We start from the raw sequence: 26,820 nt of genomic DNA on the forward strand, positions 1-26,820 counted from the left end.
GAACACTGCTACGAGAACAACGCGGACTGTCAATATGATGCATTCTGGTAGTTGTAGTCCCGGTGAACCTTGACTTTTTAATTATGGCGTTCCGTGGCCTACTGAGAAGAAACAGACATGCGCAATGGTTAGAAACCCATAGGCCCAAGTTAAACGCCTTTTAATTACGTCCCTACAGTAGCCTTACCTCCGGCTCTCGTTAGTGACGTCTTCGCGCATTCCTATCCCTCCTCCGTCTCCAGGGGGACCTCCGCTGCAGGCCTAGCGCGGGGGCCGCTTTCGCTCGGTCGTTGTTCTTCCTTGTCCATGATGGCAGCACTTAGTGTAAACAAAATCGGGTCTGGCTCTGGGATGGACGCCGGGAACAGGCACAGCCGAAGTTCGGCGGGGCCTGCTGTGAAGGTGAGGACAGTGAACCTGAGAGGGCGGGTCCTTGATTTTGGTTTCTTCAGGGGCTGATGATGGAAAACCGAGAGGGTCCGTCCTTTTACCCCGCCGGCGCTTCTCTCTTTTCACTAGCATTCCCCGAGAGTCATTGCAACCTTCTCCGGGTAGATTCTCGCGGGCGGTGTTGGAACAAAGGGGGGCAATCCTGATTCCCTGTTCTGCCTCCCCCCTCAAATCTGATTTGTTCACATTCTTTCTCCCTTCTGGGTAAAATGAGTGTTGTTAAAGTAAGAGAATCTCCCACAGGACTTTTTATATGTCCTTCATAAATTGAGTAGGGGAGAATCATGAGTATCCTTGTTGCCAGGGAGGGATCCTGTGCTTTCTGGGCGACGTGCTGGGTAAAAATTAAATGAGAGAAACTCTTTAGGAAGATGCAGTGATGGTGACAGTAACACCAACAGCCCTTTTCAGTTTGAATTATTCTTGGCATGTAGTTCTTGAAAGCATAAAAAGCCGTCCCCCCCCAAAATGTGGTAGATATACTGTAGTGCTCATCTCAAGTCATTTGAACTAAGAGTACATGAAGAGAGTCAACCCCCTTAATAAATTGAGCTTTTCCCCTTTGTGAAATAAAACCTTTTAAAACCTGAATATCATTCCACTTAAATATCTCCAGAGGATAGTAGATTTATCTCTCTCTTTTTAAAAGAGGTCTCAGGATGTTCTCTTGGTTTGAGGGAAAAGTGAACTGAGGCTATAGTTGCAATCCTGTGTATACTCTCCTACCTGAGACTAAGCCCCATGTAAAATTACTTCTGAATAGACATATAGGTTCTCAGTATAAGGTTGTTGAGGAAACACATGAACACTGGTAAGGGCACTTTATCTGATGTGCTTTAAGATATGAGGTGTAAACTGTATCACCCAGATTGATTGGCGTACAGAATTATTGTTGTGGTCTGAGATTGAATCATGCAATTTAAACTAAGAGGAAATTGGTGATGTCTCCATTTTCTACTCTTAGTTGCATTTCTTGGTTTTAAACCACATAGATATCCTTACTCATTCATAACTGAATCTACTCTTCTGTCAATTATAGGTTTTGGAATGTGGAGTCTGTGAAGATGTATTTTCATTGCAAGGAGACAAAGTTCCCAGACTTCTTTTATGTGGCCATACTGTCTGTCATGACTGTCTTACTCGTCTTCCTCTCCATGGCAGAGCAGTTCGGTGTCCTTTTGATCGACAAGTTACTGAGTTGGGTAAGATACTTTTAAAGCTTGATACATGGCTAAGATTTTGCTATTTAATAAGGGGAAGAGTGAGAGCCAGTTTGGTGTGGTGATTAAGGCATCAGGCTAGAAACCAGGAGACTGGGAGTTCTAGTCTCGCCTTAGGCATGAAGCCAGCTGGGTGACCTTGGGCCAGTCCCTCCCTCTCAGTGCAAGGAAGAAGGCAATGGCAAACCACTTCTGAAAAACCTTGCCAAGAAAATTGCAGGGACTTGTCCAAGCAGTCTGTGAGAATCAGACACGACTGAATGGATTAAAAAAAAAAAGTGAAAGAGTAAGTTGAATTCATATTTTATTCAGATTGTGTGTGTATGTGTGTGTGTGTGTATATATATACACATACACAGATGAAATAAGTTGAAATTGGATTGCAAGAACACTTTCTATTAGGAAATCTTAGTATACTAAAAAAAATAATTGCAAGGTTGCAATTATTGAATTAGTAAAGAATTCTTCTCTCTGGTCAGTAATTAAGTAATAAGCAAATTTCTCATAATTGGTTTAGTCATAATTATTTAAGCATTTTATTTTCCAAATATATTTATATTCTGAAATGAAATGAAAAGTTTTATTGAGGTCATAACCATAATAAAACTCAATACTGTAAAGTAGGTTACATATATATGGAAATTAATTGGACATATCAATCAATTGATTCCACATTTTTACACAAGATGTAACAGAATTTTGCTACATTTACAGTGACAGGAGAATATATATCTGACAATAAAAATTGTAAATAAAAGTGGTCAGAGTGACTGGGAAATTTGCTTAAATGTGAGGTTATCAACTCTGAGCATGTGCCAGCATAAAATGAGCAATATAATATGTTTTACAGTTTTAGTAGCCCCTTTGTTGCATGGGCAAAACCATAGCCAAATGGGATGCCCTTGTATCTCCTTTCTAAATCCACTCTAGGAAGAGTATTTAATCAAGCCAGCAGAATGCCCTCCTATATTTAGGGATTATTATTTGATTGAGGTATCTAGCAGGTCTAAGGAGGATAAAAGAACTAATCAGGCGTATATCCTTAAGAAGAAATGCCAGATTTAATTTGATATCAGGGTCTTTAATCCTTTTCCTCAAAACTGTATTTCATACTCATATACAAGTGTGCCAAGTTGGGTTAAGGAAAATCCAAGGAGCTCCATTTTTTTTTGCCTATTGCTTTGGGTCAGAACGAAACAAAATTTCAGAAAGAATCCAAGATGCTAGGCCTACAAGAGCCTACACAAAGTATATTTTGGTCCAGTATGTAAAAATATATGATAAAGCATCAGTCTCAATACTACTTTATCATATAAATTGCGAAGAATTGCATTTGAAACAAAGAGGGGGCTTGGAGTATGTTCCTAAGAAAACTGATCTGAACTCTTTCTAGAGGAACAAAGCAACTATATGGGCCTAATATAGGGCACCACATAACATCTGTGGTCTATCTTTAGCTGAGTATCCTGGGAGTGCAGCAGGGATAAATTGCCTTTAATATAGAAAAATGCAGCTCTCTGAGCATTTTGTACTACATGTTTTCTGTGCGTTCTGCCTGAGGTTGTGACATGAAAAACTATGCATTAATATTTAAATGACGTAATCTGCTCAATAGGATGATTATTAACCATCCAGGTATGTCTTTTAGGACATTTAATTAAGACTACCATCTTGATCTTACTGTAGTTGATTTCCAGAGATTTGTAAGTAGTCAGCCAATGCATGCAATGGCCTTCTGAGGCCACTCGGAGTCTGGAAAAGTATAACTGCATGATCTGTATATAATAGGATTGAAATATATTTCTCTGCTAGGTCATTCATTGCAGCAGTTAGTGCACTAATATAGTACAGTAATTAATAGCAGGACAAGAATACAGCCTTAGCTGTAACTGTATAATAACTGTATTATTAACAGAGATCTTGTTGGTATAGTGTCCTTGAGAGGCACTGTACATCTGATTTTTCTTGCAGAGGTTATAGACTAGCAGCCTTCTCTCTAGAGAGAAGTTTTGGAATTTGTGCCACAGATTAGGCCTGGAAATTAGATTGAAAGCTGCTTTAAAGTCTCTAAAGACTGTAGATAGTGAAGCCTGTGGTTTGGAAGTGTACACTTCTGCCAGATGTTGTAGAAATAGACCATGGTCAAGGATGGGTTGGCCTCTTCTAAATCCAATTTGTTCCTCAGCCAATATGTTCTCTGAATCCAACCAACCCAGGAACTTAACTGCAAGGTGTTTAGTATATATGTTGCTGAGGAGTTAATAATTGAAAGATTCCAATTGCCTTTTCTATAAATGGGGTTTTCTGTGCCAACCTTGGTGGTTACCAGTCAACAAGATAGCATGCTGATTGTCTGCCACAGTCCAGTGATAGGCAAAACACAGGCAGAGCTTTTACAGGAAAAGTGTTCTTTTTAGCAGTATCTTAAGATGGCAGCGGTGAACATAGTCACAGGTACAGGAATCCAGTAAACAAGCAATCCAACGGAAAAGACAGAAGATCCAGTGAGGTAGAATCCAGAGTTCTAAGTACGGTGCAGCAATCTATGCACAGCTGAGGCTTGGAAAGTTGTTCTCAGCATCTGCCCTCAGAGACTTAGGCCAATAAATCATCCACGCTGAGCCTCCACCAATACTCAGCTGCAGCAGTTTACTCCTCGGCATTGGCCTGTTTTTTGACAAATCTCTGTCCTGACTACCAGGAAACACACTGAGACAATGACTTGGTCTCTAATATTTATTACTAGTACTTAACAAGAATCCTAACAAACTGAGGAAGCGTGGGAAAAATCCAGCCATATAAACCCCAAAGGTTAAGGCGGTCCTGATCTGTGTCTCTTTGAATGGCTGAACAGTTCCTCAGTGCTACGCATGCGCTTGACAGTCTGGGTGGGAGCCCCCTGCTCGCCATCCTTACTCATGACAATCTCTCAGATCTACGGAGTTCTGATCTCTATTGTTGAATCTTTATCACATGTCTCTGCTTACTGAACTTTAGGGTCTGAGAGGCTGTCAGTGTATGCAGGCAAGTGGAGTTATTGGCTCTACCACTACTTAGAATCATCCAGATTTGTAACAGACCATTGTCTTCCCTTGGTTTAGTCAGAGTATTATGTCTATTGTATTTTCCTTTATTAATCAAGCTGCCGTTTCCCACAGTCTAACAGCTTTGTAATTGTTTTCCTTCACTATAAATGTTTGCATTTTGGATAAAGTTTAAAAAGTTTTAACTTGATATTATCATTATTTTCTTTTTAATAAAGTTTGATTTTGCTTATCTCTTGAGAGATTGAATTATCTTCCAAAAGGGGTGGTGGGAGAAAAAGCTGAAATCTCTAACCACATTCCTCTGGGCTACATGGCTAGCAGTCTAGAAATTATTTCACTTTTTTCCATTTTTATTTTTATTTGCCAGAAAAGCAGTATGGATGAGAGAGCTATATGTCTCTTATACATGAGGAGGTTTGAGACTTTTAGCTTTCCAATTCTACAGGCTTTGCCTTGCTGCTACAGAAACATCCATAGTGATCTTGTAATTTTGTTGCTTACGGGGTTATCTTAGGTATTTTGTGCTGAATTTCATAATGCAAAATAACTGGTAACAAGGACAAATTAAAGTTCATTATTTATTTATTCACATTTCTATCACCACCCATCTTCCCCTAAAAGGGGGACTCTATAGCAAGTTAGTGCTATGAATGTTCTTCTAAGATGGAATCACTACAAATAATACATGAATAACATGAAAAAGGACAGTTTTCTGTCCTTGGGAATTAGATTTGAATAGTACAGGTAGTCCTCGCTTAACAACCATTTGTTCAGAGATCATTTGACATTACAGTGGTGCTGAACGAATGGTAATTATGCCTGGTTCCCTAAGTTACAACCATTGCAGTGTCCCCGCAGAAACGTGATCAAAATGCAGGCGCTTAGCAGCCTGCCTGCTCTTATGACTGCAGGGGTGCTTCAACTTCCCCCACCTGCCTATTCCCCCCCCCCATTTCTGCCCTTTTGGCCGCCATGTACTCCACCACCTCTCCTGGCTATGCCACCCCAGCTGACCTTTGCCATCTTCTTCCTCCCACTACTGAGGTGCACCCGACCTGGCCTTCCACAAGGCAGCTGTTTGCAGTTTTCCAGAAAATATTCTAGGTTCTATGGAAGTTGAGACCTTTTTACAATTTCTCCACAGAACTGGAGAAAAGTAGTCAGGAATATCTATAGAATCAAATGTGGAAGGGACCATTTACACCATCATGTCCAACCCCGGCACAGTGCAGCTATTCTTATATTTTGCCTACATGCAAGCTCCAAAATAGAATTACATTTGTTCAGACTTGTCAGACAACTTAGAATTTAAATCAGTATTTTTCATTCTACAATACTTGCTGAATAAAATGGAGAAAAGAAAATCAAGGCCTGATTGACACTTCGCATATCAGGCTTGGCAACTTTTGCTGCTGCCAGAATATTTTGCTCAAGGGAACCACATGAATAAATAAACTTTGGAAGTTCTTAATTATGAAAAAATATATATATTGGTCATAATTATTATGTGATTTAGTCCTATTTGAAGTGGCACTATAAAATCCTGGTAAGACCGAGGCTATCATAAAATGGGAAGAAATTCCAAATGCAACAAGAAATGGTGTGATTATTGACTATAGTGTATTTATCAAACAGAAGGTATTTATATAACAGAAGGTGGAAAATAATTGGGTATATATGCAAGAGTGAAGCAGAAGAGATTGTTGTCAGTGTTTTCATTTCAAAGATAAGATTGTTCAGTCTGAATAGCTTCTATTTTAATTCGTTATCAAGGAAGGGAACTGCTTAAAAACCACTTCTTTTAATTATACATTTGTCTAATTGAAAGAGGAAGAAGCTCTAGGATGTCTAAAGTATTGTTCGTGCTGTGTTCTAGAGACAGAATACTACTCCGTCAGTGGTTATTCACATCCATCAATAGCCTTAAGTGTTCTTTATGATAGGAATGCAGTAAATTCGTTATTGATTGAACTGTTATTTTCTTTATTTTCATGCTAGTCTCAACAGCAACTATTACATCATCCCAGCTAAGATTTACATAAATGTTTTTTTTACACAAACAATTCCTTCTCTTTCCCCTGATCGCGTGCAACTGTTACATCAGTAAGTGTATAATTGTAACCTCCCATGACGAGTTTTGAAACCAGCTAGGATCTTAAATCATTCTAAATTGCATAGAATCCGAGGAAGTAAAAGTTGGAAGGAATTTTCAGCCCTATAGACCAGACTAAGAAAACAATGACATACAGGTCTAGAACTACTCTGTTATAACAGCTACAGTAACAGAATCTTGCTTCCCCACCCTCACTTTATCTTTGCGTGAATTAGGTAAGGGGTCTGTCTGAGACATTTACTTATATTAGTTTCTTGGAAAGGGCTCAAGCTGCACTGGTATGATCGATACCTTGATAGTGGCTCTTCCTTCTGTCCTTCAAGGAGCCTTGGAGATCATCTGGTCAACCCCTTGCCCAGTGCAGGAATCTGTTACTACAACAGAATAAATTCACATAAACTTGATCAAAGTGGACGTTGTTTTGAAATACTATATATTTAGAACTTTGATTATAATAGTAAAATCTAATACAAACTGAACTTAAAGGAAGAAAAGAGAATAGAAGGACAGTGCTGATCATGAAAGACCCCCACAAGGCCAATAACCTTCCTCCGCACAACATGGCAAGTCCTATCAGGCATCGTAGCTGCTAAGCTACAGGACCATATGAGCCAGTACATGAGCACAGCTCAGAAGGGCATTGGGAACAACACCAGAGGCTCAACACACCAGTTGCTCATATATAGAGCAATCGCCTGAGACTCAAGGTCTAGGCAGACAAATCTGAGCACAGCCTGGATTGACTACAGGAAAGCTTATGACTCAGTGCCAGACCCATGGATCTGTAAATGCCTGTCACAGGACACTAAGGACCTTCCTCAAGAACTCAGTGGGACTGTGGAAGACAACACTGGAAGTCAACTCAAGACAGCTCACCAAATGGACATCAACTGTGGCGTATACCAAAGTGATGCACTGTCCCCACTTCTGTTATGCATGGGCTTGAACCCCCTCAGATGGTTGGCTATATAAATCATTTAAATAAATAAACAGCTAGTTGGAATATTTTTTAGCATTTAAAATGTCATGGAAGAGTTTTAGTTAAATTAATTACTTCAACAATACCGTCATATATGTTGTTGTTATTCTTGCTTCCCCTGTAGTTAAAATCACTACTAATTTTCACAAAAGTGATCATTTTTATACATGTGATCCATGTAGCCTGAAATTCAAATGTCAAACTTGCTAGACTTAATCAGTATGAAGTTGCTTTGTATACCTAAAATGTTATCTATGAGTATTTAAGAAATTGAGTAATATTTTAAATTCTGGAGAATAATTACTTTTATTGATAGATTAATTGGATAATTAGGGCAGAAGGAAAGAAAACATTCTATAAATCATTGTTTTCCTGGGCATGGGGGTCAGGAGGTTAATTGAACTCATGAGATTGATGTGCATTTATTGATGGTTTGTGTTGTCCTCATTTGCCATTATTTGTTTTTATATTATTGTTCATTTGTATTGACTTTTTAACCCAATGCTAGCCAGCTAGAGTCACTATTGCAAGATGTGGACCATATAAATTGATTAAATTAATAAAAATACAGGACTGTAATAATCAGAAGATAATAATTATGGATGAATGTTCTGACTTCCTTTGCTTCAGTGACAACATGTGGTGATTTCTATCTTTTTTTCCCAAACTAGGTGATTCTGGTGTATGGGGATTGAAAAAAAACTTTGCTTTGTTGGAACTCCTGGAGCGATTGCAGAATGGATTGGGTGGTCCATGTGGAACAATTGAAGAAACCATTGGCCTATCTGGAGAGGTAATAGTAATTCATTTCATTTATTTTTTTATTGTCACATTCAGAGAAGTGTAAGCAACTAGTACCCTTCAGATACCTTGATTTATTTGATTGTTACATTGATTGATTGAGTGCAATCAAGTCAATGTCAGCCCTAGTGAGCACATAGATACTTTCTTCAGGATGATTTCTCCCCAACCAGGCCCTTCAGGTTTTCTAGTAGTGCACCCATCACCACTGTAATTGAGTCCATCCACATGGCTGTTGGTCATCCTCTTTTTCTCTTTCCTTCCACTTTTCCCAGCATTATGGACTTCTTGAGGGAGATGGGTCTTTGCATAATGTGGCCAAAATACTATTCTTGCTTACTGGTTCCTTTACTCTTGGTAGTTGATCCTAAAAGGCAGAAGCTATCTACTTTATTGGTCACCTTACAATTCCTATGTCAGTTCAAGGGGTTAGGATTTATGGAAATATAGTCTAAACTATCTGGAGAATACTAGGTGCTTGTCACCTGGGTAGTTCTAATTCAAAAATGGCTATTTGATATTGCTAACTGTGATGGACTACAGTAACACCGCAGGTTCTCAGGAAGGAGGAAGCACATTCCAAGGAGGGGGGTAAGACAAGAGACAATACAGTCCTGAACTGGATCATGGAAAGAGGAAGAGAATTAGAATAGCCACTCCCTAGAATTTCCCAGGGTATATCCACTAGGTTAGCAAATACAGATTTAGTCTGGCAAGATTCTCTCTATACGGTGTAAGCAAATAAAGAACTGGACTTTGGCTGGATTGCTGAATGTCATTCTTGGGCTGGGCCTGACACTAACCATGGACAGGTAGTCCTCAACTTACGACGGCAGTTGGGATTGAAATTTCCATCACTAAGCAATGTTGTAAAGCGCAGCCGCCGCATCACTTAGCAGTAGCAATTCCTGCAGTCCCGGTTGCCATCACTCGAATCCCATGGTTTTTAGGCAAGGCAACTTCCTGCCTGCTTCCCACAGCCAAAGTCAGTGGGAAAGTTGGCAGGAAGTTGCAAGTCCCAGGCCAGCAGTCAGGAGCCAGGGAGTGCACGGGGGTGCAGGGAGGGTCAGGGACAGTGCACAAAGGTATGAGAGGGTGCGCAAGAGGCATGAGTTGGGGAGGGGGTGCACGAGAGGCACAGGTCGAGAAGAGGGTGTGAGGGTGCGTGAGAAACACGGGTGTCAGCCCTCCCAGGTAAACCAGACAGGAAACATGACCAGATGAGCTACTTTATTGTTAGGCTACATTAACAGAATCTTGGAAGAAATCTGATCAGTTGATTGACTTTGTGGGGAAGCTGGCAGGGAGGGTTGCAAATGGTGATCATGTGATTGCAGGGAGCTGCAACCAGTCGTAAGTGTGAAGCAGTTGCCAAGCACCCAGATCACGATCACATGAATGCAGGGGTGCTGGGGTGGCCGGAACTCCAAGGACCGGTCATAACCATTCAGCGCTGTTGTAATTTCAGATGGTCGCTGAATGAATGGTTGTAGGTTGAGGACTACCTGTAGTTAAATTGAAAACTATCTGTTACTGGAGAGATCACAAGGAATGCCTTATATTAGGTAAAGGTAACGTTCTAGTGGCGGCCCCATATAAAAGTGTTAAAACGTAGTCACAGTAACTCATTATTTAATAATCTTACCTTAGAACTGGATTGTTGCAATGTCTTTTGGTTGGGTTGCCTTGATCCTATCTTAGAAACTCCAGTTGATGCAAAATGTGGCTGCCAGAAAATGTGACTATATTGCATCCGTTTTGTATCAGCCATTTTGGCTTTTAATTTCATTTCCAGGATGATTTGAAAATGCTGTTACCACCTTTGAACAGGAGTGTGGAACCTGTGGCTTTCTACATGTTGCTCAGTTATAACTCTAGCAGCCCTAGCCAGCACCGTCAGTGGTGAGAGATTCTGAGCATCATAGTTCAGCAACTGTCAGGCCTAGCCCAAGAACGACATAGAATCAATCCAGCCAAGTTCAGTTCTTTCTTTGCTTACACGTATAGACAGAATCTTGCCAGACTACACCTGTCCTAACAGTCAGAAATCACACTGAGACGAGGAGTAGGTCTCTAGTGTTTATTACTGCTACATAAAACAGAATCCTAACAAACTGAAGAAGCGTGGGAAAACCCAGACAGATAAACCCCCAAAGTTAAGGTGGGTCTGATCTGTGTCTCTTTGAATGGCTGCTTAATTCCTCAGTACTACGCATGCGTTTTCCCCCCTGGATAGAGGCTCCCTCCTGCTTGCCATCAGTGCTCATGACATCACTCTCCACTCCAGATTCACATTCCATTTCTGCCCCCTCCCTTCCAGAGGTTTGATAAGAGTCTATGTCTCCTTCTAAGCTCCCATGGGAACTGGGCAACGATGGAAAGTCTTCAAAGGAAAACTCCTCCAAGGACGAATCAGTGCTGCTCTCCAGGTCTGATAACTCTTCTGGCCCAGGTGGCTGCTGCTGGAAAATAGCTAGTTAATTAGAAGAGTCGTCCCCCCTCCCCCCTGGGAAATGCCGAGGTGGAGGACTGCGGTTCCCTCCCCCTCCTCTGTTACTGGTGTCAAGGCTTCAGGCAGGGGTGGAAGGTGCAAACTTACAAACTCCTCTGCTTGGGATTCCTCTGCTTGCTCAGCCAAGTGAGGAATCTCTGGTAGAGTGCGAGGCTTGGGTTTGTGAGGGAAAAGCTGATGGAATTGATGAACCAGCGTTGGTGCATGCACATCTCTGGCATTCTCCCACGTGCGCTCTTCCTCAGGGTACCCTTTCCAGTGTATTAAATATTGGATGCCCCTTCCCCTCCTCCTAGAGTCCAGAATTTCCTCAACTTCGTATTCCTCCTCCCCCTCCACAATTACCAGAGGTGGGGGGGGCAGTTGCGATCGTAAGGCACTTGGGGGAGGGTCCTTGGCTAGCAAGGCTCTGTGAAAGACTGGATGGATTTTCATGGATGCTGGCAGCTTTAAGCGATAAGCCACTAGATTTATCTGCTGTACCACAGTGAAAGGGCCCACAAACTTAGAGTCCAACTTCTTGGAGGGTCTGGTAGAGGTCAAAAACTTGGTAGAGAGCCACACTTTGTCTCCTACTGCAATCGCTGACCCCTCTTGTCTGTGAGCATCTGCAGCTCTCTTGTAAGTACTCTTTGCCCTGTTCAGCTGCTGTAATGGTTGCCTCGTTATCCAATAAGACGCGGACTCACTTAGGCGGGCTAAGGATTTCCGTTTATTGAATACAGAGTGCATACGCGCAAAAAGCCGGGAATGCGGGCGTGGCAGCGGGGTACCCCGTTTATACCCGCGTGGCGGACCTTGTCTCCCTTCACCCCCTATTGTCCCACGAGTTGGATCCGGATCCCTGATGGGCGATCTGGAAGCGATACCGGTCTGCTGATGGGTGATTAGGGTGATCACCGCTGGTTTCTTCTGTCTCCTCTTCCTTATCCATTGCAGGTGCATGCCCCGGGGTAATGTGTGGGAGTTCCGCCGATCTGTTTGATGGCCCTTCTGGTTCTGGCAAAGGTGTACCTCCTTTGTCCCTTGATTGCTTTTGGTGGTTGAGTGCTTAAAGGATTAGGGCTATCCCTTCCTCCTTCCTGAAAGGCATGTTCCCCGTTGTGATGCATGGATGCCTTGCAACGGGGAACATGACAGCTGCTCCTTTAACAACTCCTGTGCGGCTTGTTGCTCTTTAAGAAAATCAGCCGTGGCTGGAACAGTTCCCTGCTGGGAGGAGGTGGGCAACACCCGAGGGTTAACCCCGTAGAGTGCTTGGAAAGGAGTCATCTTGGTAGAGGACTGTACAGAATTATTATATGTAAATTCTGCCATGGGGAGTAGGGCTGGCCAATTGTCTTGCTGATAAGTGGTGTAACACCTGAGATACTGCTGTAACCATTGGTTAATTTTCTCAGCTTGCCCGTTACTAGCCGGATGATGCGATGATGATAGGTGGATCTGGACCCCTAATGACTGGAAAAGTGCCCTCCAGAACCTGGAAGTGAACTGAGGGCCTCTGTCACTCACCAAGTGATTTACCATGCCTCTATACCTAAAAACATGGTCCATGAACAACTGCGCTGTGGCTTGCGCAGATGGGAGGCCCTTGCACGGAATAAAATGCGCCATTTTTGTGAAAAGGTCCACCACCACTAGTATGGAAGTCAGCCCCTGGACCGGGGGTAAATCAGTGATGAAATCCATGGAGATTGTATCCCAAGGCTGACTGGGGGTGGGTAGGGGTTGCAAGAGTCCTGTGGGCTTCCCTGAGAGAGGCTTGACTCGTCTACAGGTATGACAAGAAGCCACGTAGCCCTTTATGTCTGCAGTCATCTTAGGCCACCAGTAGTCTCTCAGAGCTCTATGGAGAGTTTTGAAAACACCTCCGTGGCCTGCCGTTTGGTGGTCATGACACAGTCTCAGTACTTCTTCCCTCGATGAGGGGGGAATGTATAATCGCCCGCTATGCCAGAGGATTCCTGCCTCCACATTGAATGGTGAGGCAGTGTCTTGCGGGTCCCTCTGGAGGTCATCCATCCTGGCCCTGGCATACAGGTCTTGTTGCTGCTGAGCTCTGACTCTTGTAAATAGGTCTTCTGCTTGTCTGCCTGCTGCTAAAATCTCTGTTTGGTTCCCCCTCATAGACTGATCAAAGATGTGAGGTTGTAATATAGTAGCCTGTACCTCCTGGTGAGTGGCGGGGGTTGCCTGAATGGATCGAGACAGGGTGTCTGCCAAGCAGTTTTGCGCCCCGGGCACATAAGAAATAACAAAATTGAAACGGGAGAAAAACTGGCTCCATCTGATTTGGCATGGGGTGAGGGATCTGGTGTTTTGTAGAAGCTGTAAATTCTTGTGATCAGTGCAAACTTTCACAGGAAAGGCTGCACCTTCTAGCCAGTGCCTCCACTCTTGGAATGCTGCTTTAATTGCTAGCAACTCCTTGTTAAAAACATCATAGTTTCTCTCTGCTGGTGAGAGTGTGCGTGAAAAAAAGGCACAAGGAAGTAATGTATTCTCGGTCTTGTTTGTATATTGCAATAACACCGCCCCAATGGCAATATCGGAAGCATCTGAATGCATTATGAATTGCTTCGTGGGATCAGGGTGTTTTAACAGCGGCTGGGATGCAAAGAGTTGCTTGAATTCTCGGAATGCTGCTTGCTCCCTCTCCCCCCAAATGAATTTTGATCCTTTCTTCAAAAGCTGTGTGAGGTGTCTAGCCCTGTCACTAAATTTTTTTATGAACCGCCTGTAGAAATTGCAAAATCCTAGATATCTTTGTACTTCTTTAACATTTCGGGGAGGTGGCCAAGAGAGAATTGCCTGGACCTTAGAAGGATCCATGGATATGCCTTCTGTTGATACCTTATAGCCCAGGAAATGTAATTCAGTTAAATCAAAGGCACACTTCTCTAGCTTGGCAAACAGCTTGTTCTCTCTCGGTCTTTGTAAGACATTATATACATGGGTTACATGAGTTGTAGCATCCTCAGAGAAAATTAATATGTCATCTAGATAAATGACCAGATACTTATCTAGTAAATCAGAAAATTTGATTCATAAATCAGGAAAATATGGCTCCTGCATTAGACAAGCCAAAGGGCAAAACAAGGTACTCAAATTTACCAAACCTGGTGTCAATGGCAGTCAGATATTCATGCCCCTCTTTCATCCGGATCAGATTGTACGCATTCCTGAGGTCCAGCCTTGTAAAAATGCGTGCTTTCTGTAAGCGATCCAGCAGATCAGATATTAACAGCATGGGATAATTTTCTTTTATTGTGAGTTTATTTAAAAAACTGAAATCGTGGACCAATCTCATGCGTGCCTCCTGGTTTGCCAGTGCCAATGGGTCAGGTTTCTTTGGTACGAAGAAGGTAGGAGCAGACGCTGGGGAAGTAGATGGTCGGATGAACCCCTTTTGGAGATTAGAATCCAAGTAATCCTTTAAGGTGGCTAGTTCTTTGGGGGACATGGGATATTGTTTCCTCGCTGGAATCTTGGCTCCTGGTATCAACTCAATGGTGCAATCACAGTCCCTATGGGGGGGTAGTGCTGTGGCCTCTTGTTCGCTGAAAATGTCTGCGAAATCTGCATACTTGGCTGGCAACTGGACCCCCCTGCTTCCATGGCTTCGTTGGTTGCTGGAGGGAGGAGAGCGGCTTGAATCTTGTGGTGCTGGCATTCCTTAGCTGGGAAGGAGATTGCTCCCATAGTCCAGTTCAACAATGGGTTGTGGATCTTCAGCCAAGGTGTGCCCAGGACTATAGGCACATTAAGTGATGCCGTAACATAAAGTTGGATCCACTCAATGTGGTCCCCCGTTGTTAGTTGCACAGGTTCTGTGAACCTTCTAATCGGCCCTGCCTTGAGGGGCTGGCCGTCAATGGTCTCCACTTCTATAGGATGTGGCAATTCTATGGTCGGAATGTTGAAGTCTTGTACGGTCTGTGCATCAATAAAATTGGTTGAAGCTCCGGAATCCCCGAGGGCCTCTAGCTTGACCTGGTGCTCTGGGTTGACGTGCATTATTACTGGTAAGTAGTAAAAGGATTGCCTGGAATCCTCGGAATGAGCCCTTCTTAATTGATTGATGGTCTCCCTGCTGAGCTCTGTGGAGGGAGACCGACAGAGTTTCCCTGGTTGGAAGTAGAGGCGGAGGTGGCTCTTGTTTCAGCTGCTTGCCCTGGGCTCTTATGGAATTTGCTTGGCTTCTCACTGGGCAAGCTCTCACCATGTGCCCCTGGACTCCACAGTAGAAACAGAGGGCTCTCTTTCTCCTTCTCTGTCTCTCAGCCTTGGAAATAAGCCTCCTGCTTGCCCCTATCTGCATCAGCTCCTCTGGTCCTGAGTAAAGAGATGCTGTGGAGAGAGCTGGAAATCCTGGAAGAGCTCTGAGGCCGCTGTTTCTCCCCAGCTGCATCTGTCTGAGCTCTTCTAGCCTGGCGTCTATGACCACAGACAGTTGATATAAACCTTCTAGGGTAGCTGGGTTCCCTGGCGCACTAATTCATTTTTAATTTCTTCATCCAGCCCCTGTTTGAATTGGTCCTTCAAGGCACTCTCATTCCAGTCCAGATCTCCTGCTAACAGCTTGAAATCAGCAATGTAGATTCCCACTTGCTTGAGCTTCTAAATTTCCCGGCTGGCAGTGACCTCTCTGATCGGGTGGTCAAAGTGTGCTTGGAACCCTGCCAGAAAATTCTGGTAGTCGTTGAGAATTGGGTCGTTGTTCTCCACCATGGGAATAGCCCATTTGGCTGCTGGTCTGCTGTCGAAAAACATTGTGCACTGTGTGAGAAAGGTTCTCAACTGTCCTGCTTCTCCTCCAAACTTCTCTGGTAGACTGCCCTGGGATCTCAAGACTATTGGTGGAGCTGCTGCTGCTGCTGCTGCTGCTGCTGCTGCTGGCACCAGTTGTGGGTTAATCGGAGCTGGTTGTTGTAACTGCTGTAGCATGGCAGCTTGTAATGTGTTGATCTGGAGATCTACTTGTTGGTGTTGTTGTTGCAGGGCTGCTGCCAATTGTTGGATGGCTTGCCGAATTTCCTGGTTTTCCGAATACATTTTCCAAATGTCTCTCCTTTATTTTTCTTTGTTCCTCCCTCTTTCGATGGGAGTAGGAGTTTGTTAGGATTGATGACTTAACAGTCAGAAATCACGCTGAGACGAGGAGTAGGTCTCTAGTGTTTATTACTGCTACATAAAACAGAATCCTAACAAACTGAAGAAGCGTGGGAAAAACCCAGACATATAAACCCCAAAGGCTAAGGCGGGCCTGATCTGTGTCTCTTTGAATGGCTGCTTAATTCCTCAGTACTACGCATGCGTTTTCCCCCTGGATAGAGGCCCCCTCCTGCTCGCCATCAGTACTCATGACAGCACCTGTACTACTCTAACCTAATGGATATACCTTGGGAGGGTCTTGGAGCCAGATTTTCTAAAGAAGGAATCCTGCGCATGTTTTTCTTAAATTATTGTCAGGGACTCTACTCATGTATGGTAGTTAGAACAACTAAATTGGTGAGAATGAAGGACAGGGTTTTTTTTTAGTAATGACCTCTCAGTTACTTTCTTTCTGCTGTTCTGCATCTAATATATCTGGTACAGACCCTTAAGAAAGTTTTTGAAAAACAATTTGACCTGGCCTTCCTTAGCTATATTTGTATGGGTTCATCTCTAAAAACCAAAATATAAACATACAGATTGTTTTGAAAAAATAAGCTGTTCTTTTCTTTATTTTTAGTGCATCATCCGATGTGATGAAGATGACACACATCTTGCTTCTGTATACTGCACTGTTTGCGCTACTCACCTGTGTACAAACTGTTCCCATGTTACACATTCTACAAAGACACTAGCAAAGCACAGACGTGTGCCCCTTGCTGATAAGCCGCATGAAAAGACGATGTGCTCTCAGCACCAAGTGCATGCCATTGAATTTGTATGCTTGGAAGAAGGTTGTCAAGCCAGTCCTCTTATGTGTTGTGTTTGCAAAGAATATGGAAAACACCAGGGTCATAAAGTAGGTTTCATTCTTGATTTCCATCTATGTTAATATATGACTGACTGAGCAGGGAACATGTACATGCATTCCAATAATATCACTTTAAAGCTGCTTTTCTTTAGTAATATGGTAGGGTGATTACACATGAAGGTTTGTAATTTTATTGGAAATGCTGTCCGTCTACAGTGTATTTCTTTTCACTTTCTGTAATATTTCAGAGGTATCTATGTCCTTTTTTCAAGCTTCTATCAAAATCAGTAAACTTTTAGAAAAATAGATTTACTCTTTACATTTACTGTCTCCCTTTTTATTCTTTCCAATCCAATGGAATATTGGAAATAAATGATGAAAAGGGGCTTGGGATTCTTTCTGTCTGCCAGCAGGATAACTCTCCAAGATCTAAATAAAATGAGACCAAACAACAAAAGATTGAGTTGGAAACTATGGAGAAAATTACAGAAGGCATTCTTCCAATGCAGCCATTCAGGAAAGCCAGTTGGGTAGCAGCTTGACATGTCTCTGTTCTGTTCTAAGCCCCCTTCCCTCATCCTGTGCTTCCCAGCGCGCACATATACCCAAAAACATTGCTACAACTCAAGGGGGGAATAGAAATACACAGGTACAGATCATCATTAAACAGAAAAAATACAGATGCTTTTAATGGCCCTTGCTGTTAAAGAAGTTGGAAAATATGCTTTCCCATATCTGCTGCATTACGTGTTCATAGCAGACCATCCAACATTCTGTTTCCAATTTTATAATGGGTGACAAATGGGGTGTAGGTCAGAAGGAAAGGATGTTCATATTTTTGTGTTTTTCCCCTAGCACAGTATTTTGGAACCAGAAGCAAATCAGATCCGTGCTTCCATTTTGGACATGGCTCACTGCATAAGAACTTTCACAGAAGAAATTTCAGATTATTCTCGGAAACTAGATGGAATAGTTCAACAAATAGAAGGAGGAGAACAGATCTTTGAAGATGGTATAGGAATGACCCACACAGAACATGTGAGCAATTTTGTAGTTTCTTCAACTACATGTATACGTGTTTCTTCAACTTATGTATAATCTTTACTATAAACTCATTTTTCTCATTTTAGATTTCTTTTGGAAGTACTGATATGTCACATACTATAGTATTTACATGATTTATGAACTTTTTTTGTGCCCTCTCCCAGTAAATAAATTAATACCAGCCATGGCAGACTCCCGCAAAGGTGATAAAAGTCATATAGAACTGTTACCTATAGGATAAAACAGATGTCAAGAACATTCAGGAGATGGAATATAATTTATTATGGAGAGTTTGGAAAGATGATAATGAAAAACATGTCTGGGATACAGAGAACTGCTTTAAAATGAGGGCAAAGGCACACTCAGTGGGATTTTCACTCATTTCTTTAAACTAATTTTTAAAAACAGCTTTTTGTGCAGGATGAATAGCAGAAAACTAATTTTATGATTTTTCTGATTTCACTCTGAGCTTATATGGATCTAATATTTCAGCATTTCCAACATATGAGATACAATACCAATTGTGAAATCTGAAAATCAAATGCATTTTGACCTTTTGTAATGTTGAAAATCTGCCCTTTCATTTTTTTTCTCTGACTAATGCAGAATGGTTACATGTTAAAAATGAATACTGTCTATAGTGAGTGATGATTTATATGATTGAGCCTACACCAAAAAGGTGATTCACAGAGAAATACTTTTAAAGATAAAATCTGCTTTATATACTTGTAATACCTCTGCAGCCTCTGTTTGATTTCATAACCCCACTTCAGGTCCCAGGTACTGCAGAGAATGCTCGGTCATGTGTCAGAGCCTATTTTTCTGATCTTCATGAGACTCTCTGCCGCCAAGAAGAAATGGCACTTAGTGTGGTGGATGCACACGTGCGAGAAAAATTGATCTGGCTTAGGCAACAGCAGGAAGATATGACTATCCTGTTATCACAGGTTTCAACAGCTTGCCTTCACTGTGAAAAGACTTTACAGCAGGTAGGGGATCAATATTATGGCCAAAATCAATATTGGGGCAGATATGAATGTGTATGTCTTGAAATGCCAACTCTCAAATACCAATACTGTGAAATTTGTAAATAAGAAATATTGGGCAAATTTGTATTTATTTTGTTATGTAAATTGTATGTGTAACTTGGTTTTTCTGAAATTGCGATTTTATAAATGGCAGTGGGAGAAAGGATTTTCCACACATAAAGCATAACAAAAAGGGGGCCAAAAATGTCATGAGCAACTGGTCAAAGAAAACTTGAGTTTCATTCATGATTTATTTTTTATTAAAATGTTTGAGATCTGTGCTTCTGAAAGGTGATAGAAATATCTGGGGAAACATATTAGGCCTGGCTTCAAGGTATAAGCATCAGCATCTGCAGTTAATTACAGTGATGTTGGATACATAAGTTGTGGTATTTGTGTGATGACATCATTACTCACATTTTGTCATTTGCCCTTTTGTGGACTCCTATAGGTTAAAGTGTTTATGGAGGATATTAAATCATTTGATTAAAACATTTAATTATTAAAAGAAAATTTAAATCCCATTGTGTCCAAAATATATAAAAGAAGTAAAAGAGCAATGCCTAAAATTGACTGGCTTTGTTTTCTGTTTAACCTTTTAGAAATTAGTAAATTATATTTTGAGTATTGATGAGCAATCTGCCTGTATTGTTTCAAGTGAATAAAGCATAACTTTTTTCTTGTTTCTAGTATGGTGCCGCTCTGATCTTTAAGAGACAAAAGCTTTTGTGAACAGTATACAGTCTTTGTATTTTTTTAATATTAATGTATTATGAAACACTTGCATTTATTTCTGTTGCAAAAGGATTTTACTCTAAACCTACTTGAGTTGAAGTTCCATTTGTTTCTAATATATTTTTCTTAACCGGTTTTCAAGTGACACATAGATTTTTTTTATTTTGTTACAGTAATCTAATCCATCAGAAAAATGTACAAATATATACAACAGCATCAAATAATCAAATTTAATCTCAGAATTAATAAGCATAGATGTGATTCATATGATTTTGGTGGTAAATGGAAAGGAAGGAAGGAAGAACTATTTATGTTATAAGCAGTACAATTTCAAAAACTTAGTGTTGCTTGAAAGTCTTTTTGATAAAGGGGCAAGGAAGAAAAATCTAATTCAGATGTTCACAAATAATGAGTATCAGCAATCTGTTGCTGCAAATCAGACATAGATTTCTCCTTCTAGTGTTGTATAAATTCCATTTTAAATTAAGCCATAAAGGTAAATGGTTTGAGGAGGGGTTGTATGTCAGAGGTGGGCAATGTTTCAACAATTGAGAGCTCACTTTCCAAAGGCCATCTAGTCACCTGTTGATAGTGACTCATGTCTCATTACCACAACAGTAGATTACTGCAATGCTGTTTACAAGGAATGCCTTAAAAACTATTCAGAAACTGCAATTGATGCAAAATGCAGCAGCCTGCGCAGGTGGATGAGAGCCACTACAGCCATTTAATACTCGAGTTGTGACTGCTGCATGGGCCTCTGATAGGTTTATAGGTACAGTTTAAAGTGGCTTTTAAAGCATTACATGGTTTGGCTCCCAGAAATCTTCAGGACCACCTCCCCCAATAGACCTGACCTGTTTTGTACACTCATCTTGGGTCTGAGATGCTTAGAGTTATCAGCATCTGGGAAGCAAGAGGAGTATGGGCCCAGAAGCAGTGTTTTTCTGTGGAGGTTATCTTGTGCAGTAGCCTCCCACTAGAGATTTGATCAGCATCTAACCTGGAATTTTTATGTAAGGCTTTGAAGTCAGAATTCTGTTGCAAAACTTAATTGTGGCTGCTATTAAGTTGGCTTTGGCACCACAATTGCATTTTCATTGCTATTTCTGTTGGCTGTTTTTACTGATTAATATCTTAAATTGCAGTTTTATTGCATATATCATTTTAATTGTACTGTAAACCACCAGATCTATTTTTCTCCTCCTCCTCCTCCTCCTCCATCATCATCATCATCTCCTCACCAGAATGAACAAGAATAATTTTTCCCCTCATTTTAGGTGGGGCTGGGGTAGGAATGGGAATCAAAGGACTCTTGAAGGCAAACTACTCCTTTTTCTACCCATAATACCGTTCACCTCTTCTAAAAATGGCCCAAAGCTATGCAACTGAAATTCAGCCATTCTGTTGCCAAATGTTGGCAAAATGGTTTGGCGGCCCGGGGGTCAATAGTGGGGTGCCATAAAAGGCAATGCATTCTATAGACTGTGAGTTCACCCACCTTGGTGTAATTTCTCATTCTGTTTTATGCTGAGAAGGTTAACATTGAGGTGATTCTGTGCTTATTTCACTAAATTTAGCTTCCCTTTTTAGGATGACTGTAGAGTTGTTTTGGCCAAACAAGAAATTACGAGGCTTTTAGAAACACTGCAGAAACAGCAGCAACAATTTACAGAACTTGCAGACCACATTCAACTTGATGCTAGCATTCCAGTTACTTTTACAAAGGTATAGTTTTTTTAATCTCAGGTTAAAGATTCAGGATATGAGTTTGGCTGCTAATTCTTCTCCCACCAACAATTTGAGCAACTTTGAGACAGTTTGCTATATGATATAAGAATCTGTTTGGGATAAGATGAAAACAGTGTTTAAAGGGTTAATTCAGTTCATGATCTATAGCTAAAAGTGGAACCTGGAACATTGAGATTCATTCATTCCTTCTGTTCATGTTCTATCCCAGACGGAACAAAGAGCATGCTGACTGTCACCCTCCATGAGCCAAGTTCTTCTCAAGCTGTATTTGGTTGAACTGTTATCTGCTAATGAAAGACTGCACAGCTTTTCATTTGTGTAGGCCTGACAGTGGGTATATTCGTTAACTTCAGTGGGCATTGACCTACCTATTCAACCTATTATCAGAAAAGCAAAAAATTGCATTTTTTAATTTCTAATGTTGTATTATCTCAAATATGGAATCTTCAAAATTAATAACTTTTTACGAAGCCATTTATATCTGTTTTGATGGAAGACTTCAATAGTAGCTTACAAGCATAGGTATATGCAAACATACATGTGTACATATTCACCCTGCCACCACTACAGTTGTGTACATGTATTTCAGCCTTTTTTCCCTTCTCTAACAGGTATGATTAGTGCAGTTATTTTAAAAATTGCTCACATCTACAACAATCTAGATGTAGATTGTTACTGTAGTTCCAAAAGGGGAGCTTAGTGTATTCCCAAAAGGGGAGATCTCTAAAATACTGGTCGATGTTGCTTAATAAATATCAAATTGTTGAGGCCTGAGGATGTTGACAAGATATTTAAACTACTTGCATGCTCAACCCTTCTTCTTCCTGGCTTGCTACAACAAAAGGGAGAAGACATTTGGCTGACATGTAAATGAATGTGCATTAAGGTGCCTTTGAGTGTTAACTTCTAGAATGGACATACCTTTTTTTCCTCTACTGCAGGACAACAGAGTACACATTGGACCAAAAATGGAGATTAGAGTGGTGACCCTTGGATTAGATGGAGCAGGCAAAACTACTATTTTATTTAAACTAAAACAAGATGAGTTCATGCAACCTATTCCAACAATAGGTAAGTAACAGAGATTTTTAAAATGGTGAATTTCTTGGATATGTTTTGTTAGGAATATATGATTAAACACCTTTTACTCCCTTAGGTTTTAATGTTGAGACAGTAGAATATAAAAACCTGAAATTCACTATTTGGGATGTAGGTGGCAAACACAAACTGAGGCCTTTATGGAAACATTATTACCTCAATACACAAGGTAAGAATGCAATGCTTTTTGACTTAGTTACTTTAAATGTAATTGTATCTATCATTTTCAAAGGTTTGGTAGTAGTTGATCTAATGTGAAAGTAACTCCCATGGAAATTCATTGTATTTCAAAGTAGAAATATTTAAGATAATGTTTTTATTTGCTTGATTATAATTTCTGAGCAACTTGCAGAAATCACTAAATTGAAACGGGATTGTTGTTTATTTAATTTTTTTAAAAAAACATTTGTATCCCACATATCCTTCACAGAGATCTATGCAACTTACAGCAAATAACAGTAAAAGCCTTTCTCTGAAACCCAGAAACATAAAAGTCAATACAACAGCAGAAAAAATATTTAAAATTTCAAAAACAGCAAGGAGAATGATATGCTAAAGGCCCTCTTCAGAAGGAAAAGTTTTCACTTACTTGTGAGGGAGGAAGTAAGACAGACCTTCATTGGAATGAAGTTTGAGAGCCTACATGCAGTCACTGAAAGACTTTGCTTTAGACCCTAACCATGCAGGGCATACAAGAAGGGCCTCCAGAGATGATCTCGGTAGACAGGTAGATTCATGAAGAAGAAGATAGTCCTTCACTATCTTGATCTTATACCATTCAAGGCTTTGAAAGTCATTGTCAATATTTTGAATTATACTGAGAATTACATTGGAAGGTACCACTGTATACTGGTACCACTGTTTCATATGTTCTTTACATGGAGTTCCTGTGAACAAATGGGCTGCAATATTCTGAACCAATTACAGTATTCCAGTACTTTACATAAACAGTCCTATGTAGAGCATAATGCAAAAATCCAAATAAGTTGTATGTAATACGTGTGTCACCATGATGAGAATGCAGTTATCCATATTACAATTTCAAGTAGTCCTTGCTTAACATCAGTAATTGGAATTGGCGTTTCCATCGCTAAGTGATATGGTCATAAAATGCAACATCACATAATTGCACTAGTTAGCAATGGCAATTCTGGCAGTCCCTGGTTACCATCATTAAGTGGGGACCATGCGGATTGTTAAGCGAGGACCTCACATGATGGCGACTTCCAACTTTCTGCCAGCTTCCCCACTGACTTTGTTTGTGGGAAGCTGGCAGGGAAGGTTGCAGCGCCATCACAAATTCGGTCACTGAACAAGTGGTCATTAAATGAGGATCATCTGTAGCACTTGAAACATTGGGTTTGATCCAGGGTTACTTTTCCATGAATTGAAGTTTCTGTTCATGGCTGAACTGGATCCAGTAGAACCCCCTTTCCCTACCATTGCTACATACCCAGTGGAATGGGGCAGTATGGATATTTTTACTGACTCCCTCATCCAGCTCCTAGTGCCATCTTATTTGGAGCAGATTTTGGTAGACAGGATGGCTAGTTGGTTAAAACTACTTCCCTGCATTCCATTTGCTGATTCTTCTACTAACAAAGTTTACTCCTCCATAACCCTGAAACCTATTTCTAAAGCTTTCTGGTGCCACATACTGGGTTGGTTTTTTTCTGGTGTGATTTAGGAGTCTGCTTCAGGCGGATGCCAGTTTACAAATATGTACTGAGCCCTAGCTTTCAAACTGAATTTAAAATTTAATTCTCCTCCTGCCCTCAAAAAATAAAAATTTATTAGGATGAAACAAATTCATAACAAATATAACTGCATAATTTTTCTTTTCTATAGCTGTGGTCTTTGTCATTGATAGCAGCCACAGAGACAGAGTCAGTGAGGCACACAGTGAACTTGCCAAACTATTAACAGAGAAGGAGCTGCGTGATGCTTTGTTACTGATCTTTGCCAACAAGCAGGTATTCTAGCCCATTCTTCTTTTTTTCTCTGCTTCATTTCTATTTTCTCATTTTGCCAGTATGAAATAAGAGAAAATACAGTATAATTCAAAAGCCGTTGTAATTTAAATGTCAATCCTTAAGAACACATCAATTTATTAGATTATTTTATTAAAAATAATAATCTTTTTGCCACAATTATTTTATTTACAACTTTCATTGAAAGCTGGGTCCTTGCTTCCATTCCTTCCCTACCTGAGTAGCTAAACAGAATGCCATCTACAAGGAGCATGACTTTCTGTTTTCCTTCTTTTTCTCTTTCTCTTCTTCAGTCCATCAAGAAGGTGGCTTGAGAGCAAAATAACAAAATAATGGGTAGGGCTGAACAAAAAGGAAATTCTCTCCTCTGTTCCATTCACTGAATACCAGGTCAATCCTTCAAAGAGCTGGTTCTTGTGTTACTTGTTATGTTACCATTAAACTATGCTAAAGGCTGATATGAACCTGGTGTTAGCCAGTAATTAGTAGAGCTAGAAATAAATTTTGCTTTGTGACACCTTTGCAGTCATCTGTGTCTAGTGTCTTCTGTTTAGTTCTTCCAATTATTTCTCCAAATGGTTGGGACATCAGGCAGGATCCTTAACTGGAAGCTGAGTGGAAGGACCCCCCTTAGGAGGGATCTTGATACACACCACAGAGTTTGAATGCAGTTACCAGAACAGTTCAAGTTATTAGTGGGGTTGCTATCTCTTTTCCAAGAGTGACAGGCAGGCTGGACTAAACATTTCTGACTATATGAAAATTGCAGCAATATTTTTATAATAAAAGTTACCGTCTGTCTTTTCTCTCCAATTTAGTGTCCTGAACGTGTCTCCTCCCACTGTGCTGCGTGTCCAAAGAACATTTTATTTTAATCTTTTAAATTACTGTCTGTCTGCACACTTAATAACTATGTGGCTTTCTTTACAGGATGTGCCAGGGGCACTTTCAGTAGAAGAAATCACAGAATTACTGAATCTCCACAAACTTTGCTGCGGTCGTAGCTGGTACATTCAAGGTTGCGATGCCCGAAGTGGCATGGGACTTTATGAAGGACTGGATTGGCTTTCAAGGCATCTGGTAGCTGCAGGTGTGCTGGATGTGGCTTAAGAGAGCCAGTAAGCATAAAGATCAGTTATTTATGTGACTTGAGATGGTCAGATATGAACTTCATCTAAGCCTGTTACTCCTTAAAATACTTTTGTTAGAATGCTAGACAGAAGCACAGTGTAGGTATAATTTGTGTAAATTACAGTAACCAAATAGAGTGATATAATGTACTTGTGGAAAAGGTGCCTTAATTTCTTTTAAAGAAATTTGAACTGAGGATCTTCAGCTTCCCTATTAAACAATCCTTCTCTCAGGACTTAGCGTCTACTTACTTTCACTTCTTTCAATGATGGCCTTGCTGCATTCACTTGTTTCTCAGATTTGGATGCATATATAGCAATTATTTCACATTACCAACATAGTTTACTATATATTAAAGTGAAGGAGGAACTGAACTGCACAAATGCTTGGTTCTGGTTAATAGCTCTTGCTGCTTAAAAAACAAAACAAAACTCAAGCCCGTATCTATAACACCATACCAATCAGTTTTTCACTTGTGCTACAACCTTGCTATTGCTTTTATTTATTTACTTTATTTTTTGTTTTATTCAATTTGGATGCCGCTTTTGGGAGAACTCTTCTCTGATTTTAGATAATTATACATTTTTGCACATATCATTTAGGTAAAATTTCCTATAATCCATAGGATTTTTTGTCTGTATCTTGGAAAGCTGTTGTGCTAGTCAGAGGCTTATTTATTATTATCATTTTGCAAATGTGGCTTACAGAGTATATATATTCATGCTGCTTCTAAAAATTGCATTAATAATAAGACACACTTGTTCATGTTAACTATCATATACATTTAGAAAAGAAATTTCTAATGTACAAATTAGAAATTCAAAGTTGATATTTAACAAAGTATTAAGAATAGTATCTGACAGAAGATTTGAGGGGTTATTCTATGACCTGTTTGTCAGCTGAGATTTCTTTACAAATATATTGTGTGCTTTAATTGCACATTATCTGTTGACT

At 40.5% G+C, this 26,820-nt stretch overlaps 1 protein-coding gene across 1 annotated transcript; it reads left to right on the plus strand.

The window, feature by feature from the left end:
- Positions 1-220: 220 nt before the first annotated feature.
- TRIM23 (tripartite motif containing 23) lies at positions 221-26,101 on the plus strand. Its single transcript, XM_063295592.1, has 11 exons — positions 221-402; positions 1,490-1,652; positions 8,481-8,602; positions 16,857-17,135; positions 17,943-18,125; positions 18,905-19,120; positions 21,488-21,622; positions 22,588-22,717; positions 22,803-22,913; positions 24,593-24,717; positions 25,666-26,101. The coding sequence occupies exons 1-11, from the start codon at positions 307-309 to the stop codon at positions 25,843-25,845; spliced, it is 1,740 nt and encodes a 579-aa protein (XP_063151662.1). The 5' UTR covers positions 221-306; the 3' UTR covers positions 25,846-26,101.
- The last annotated feature ends 719 nt before the right edge of the window (positions 26,102-26,820 follow it).

This window comes from Candoia aspera, chromosome 2 (genome assembly GCF_035149785.1).
Source record: "Candoia aspera isolate rCanAsp1 chromosome 2, rCanAsp1.hap2, whole genome shotgun sequence".
In the NCBI taxonomy this organism is placed as follows: domain Eukaryota; kingdom Metazoa; phylum Chordata; class Lepidosauria; order Squamata; family Boidae; genus Candoia; species Candoia aspera.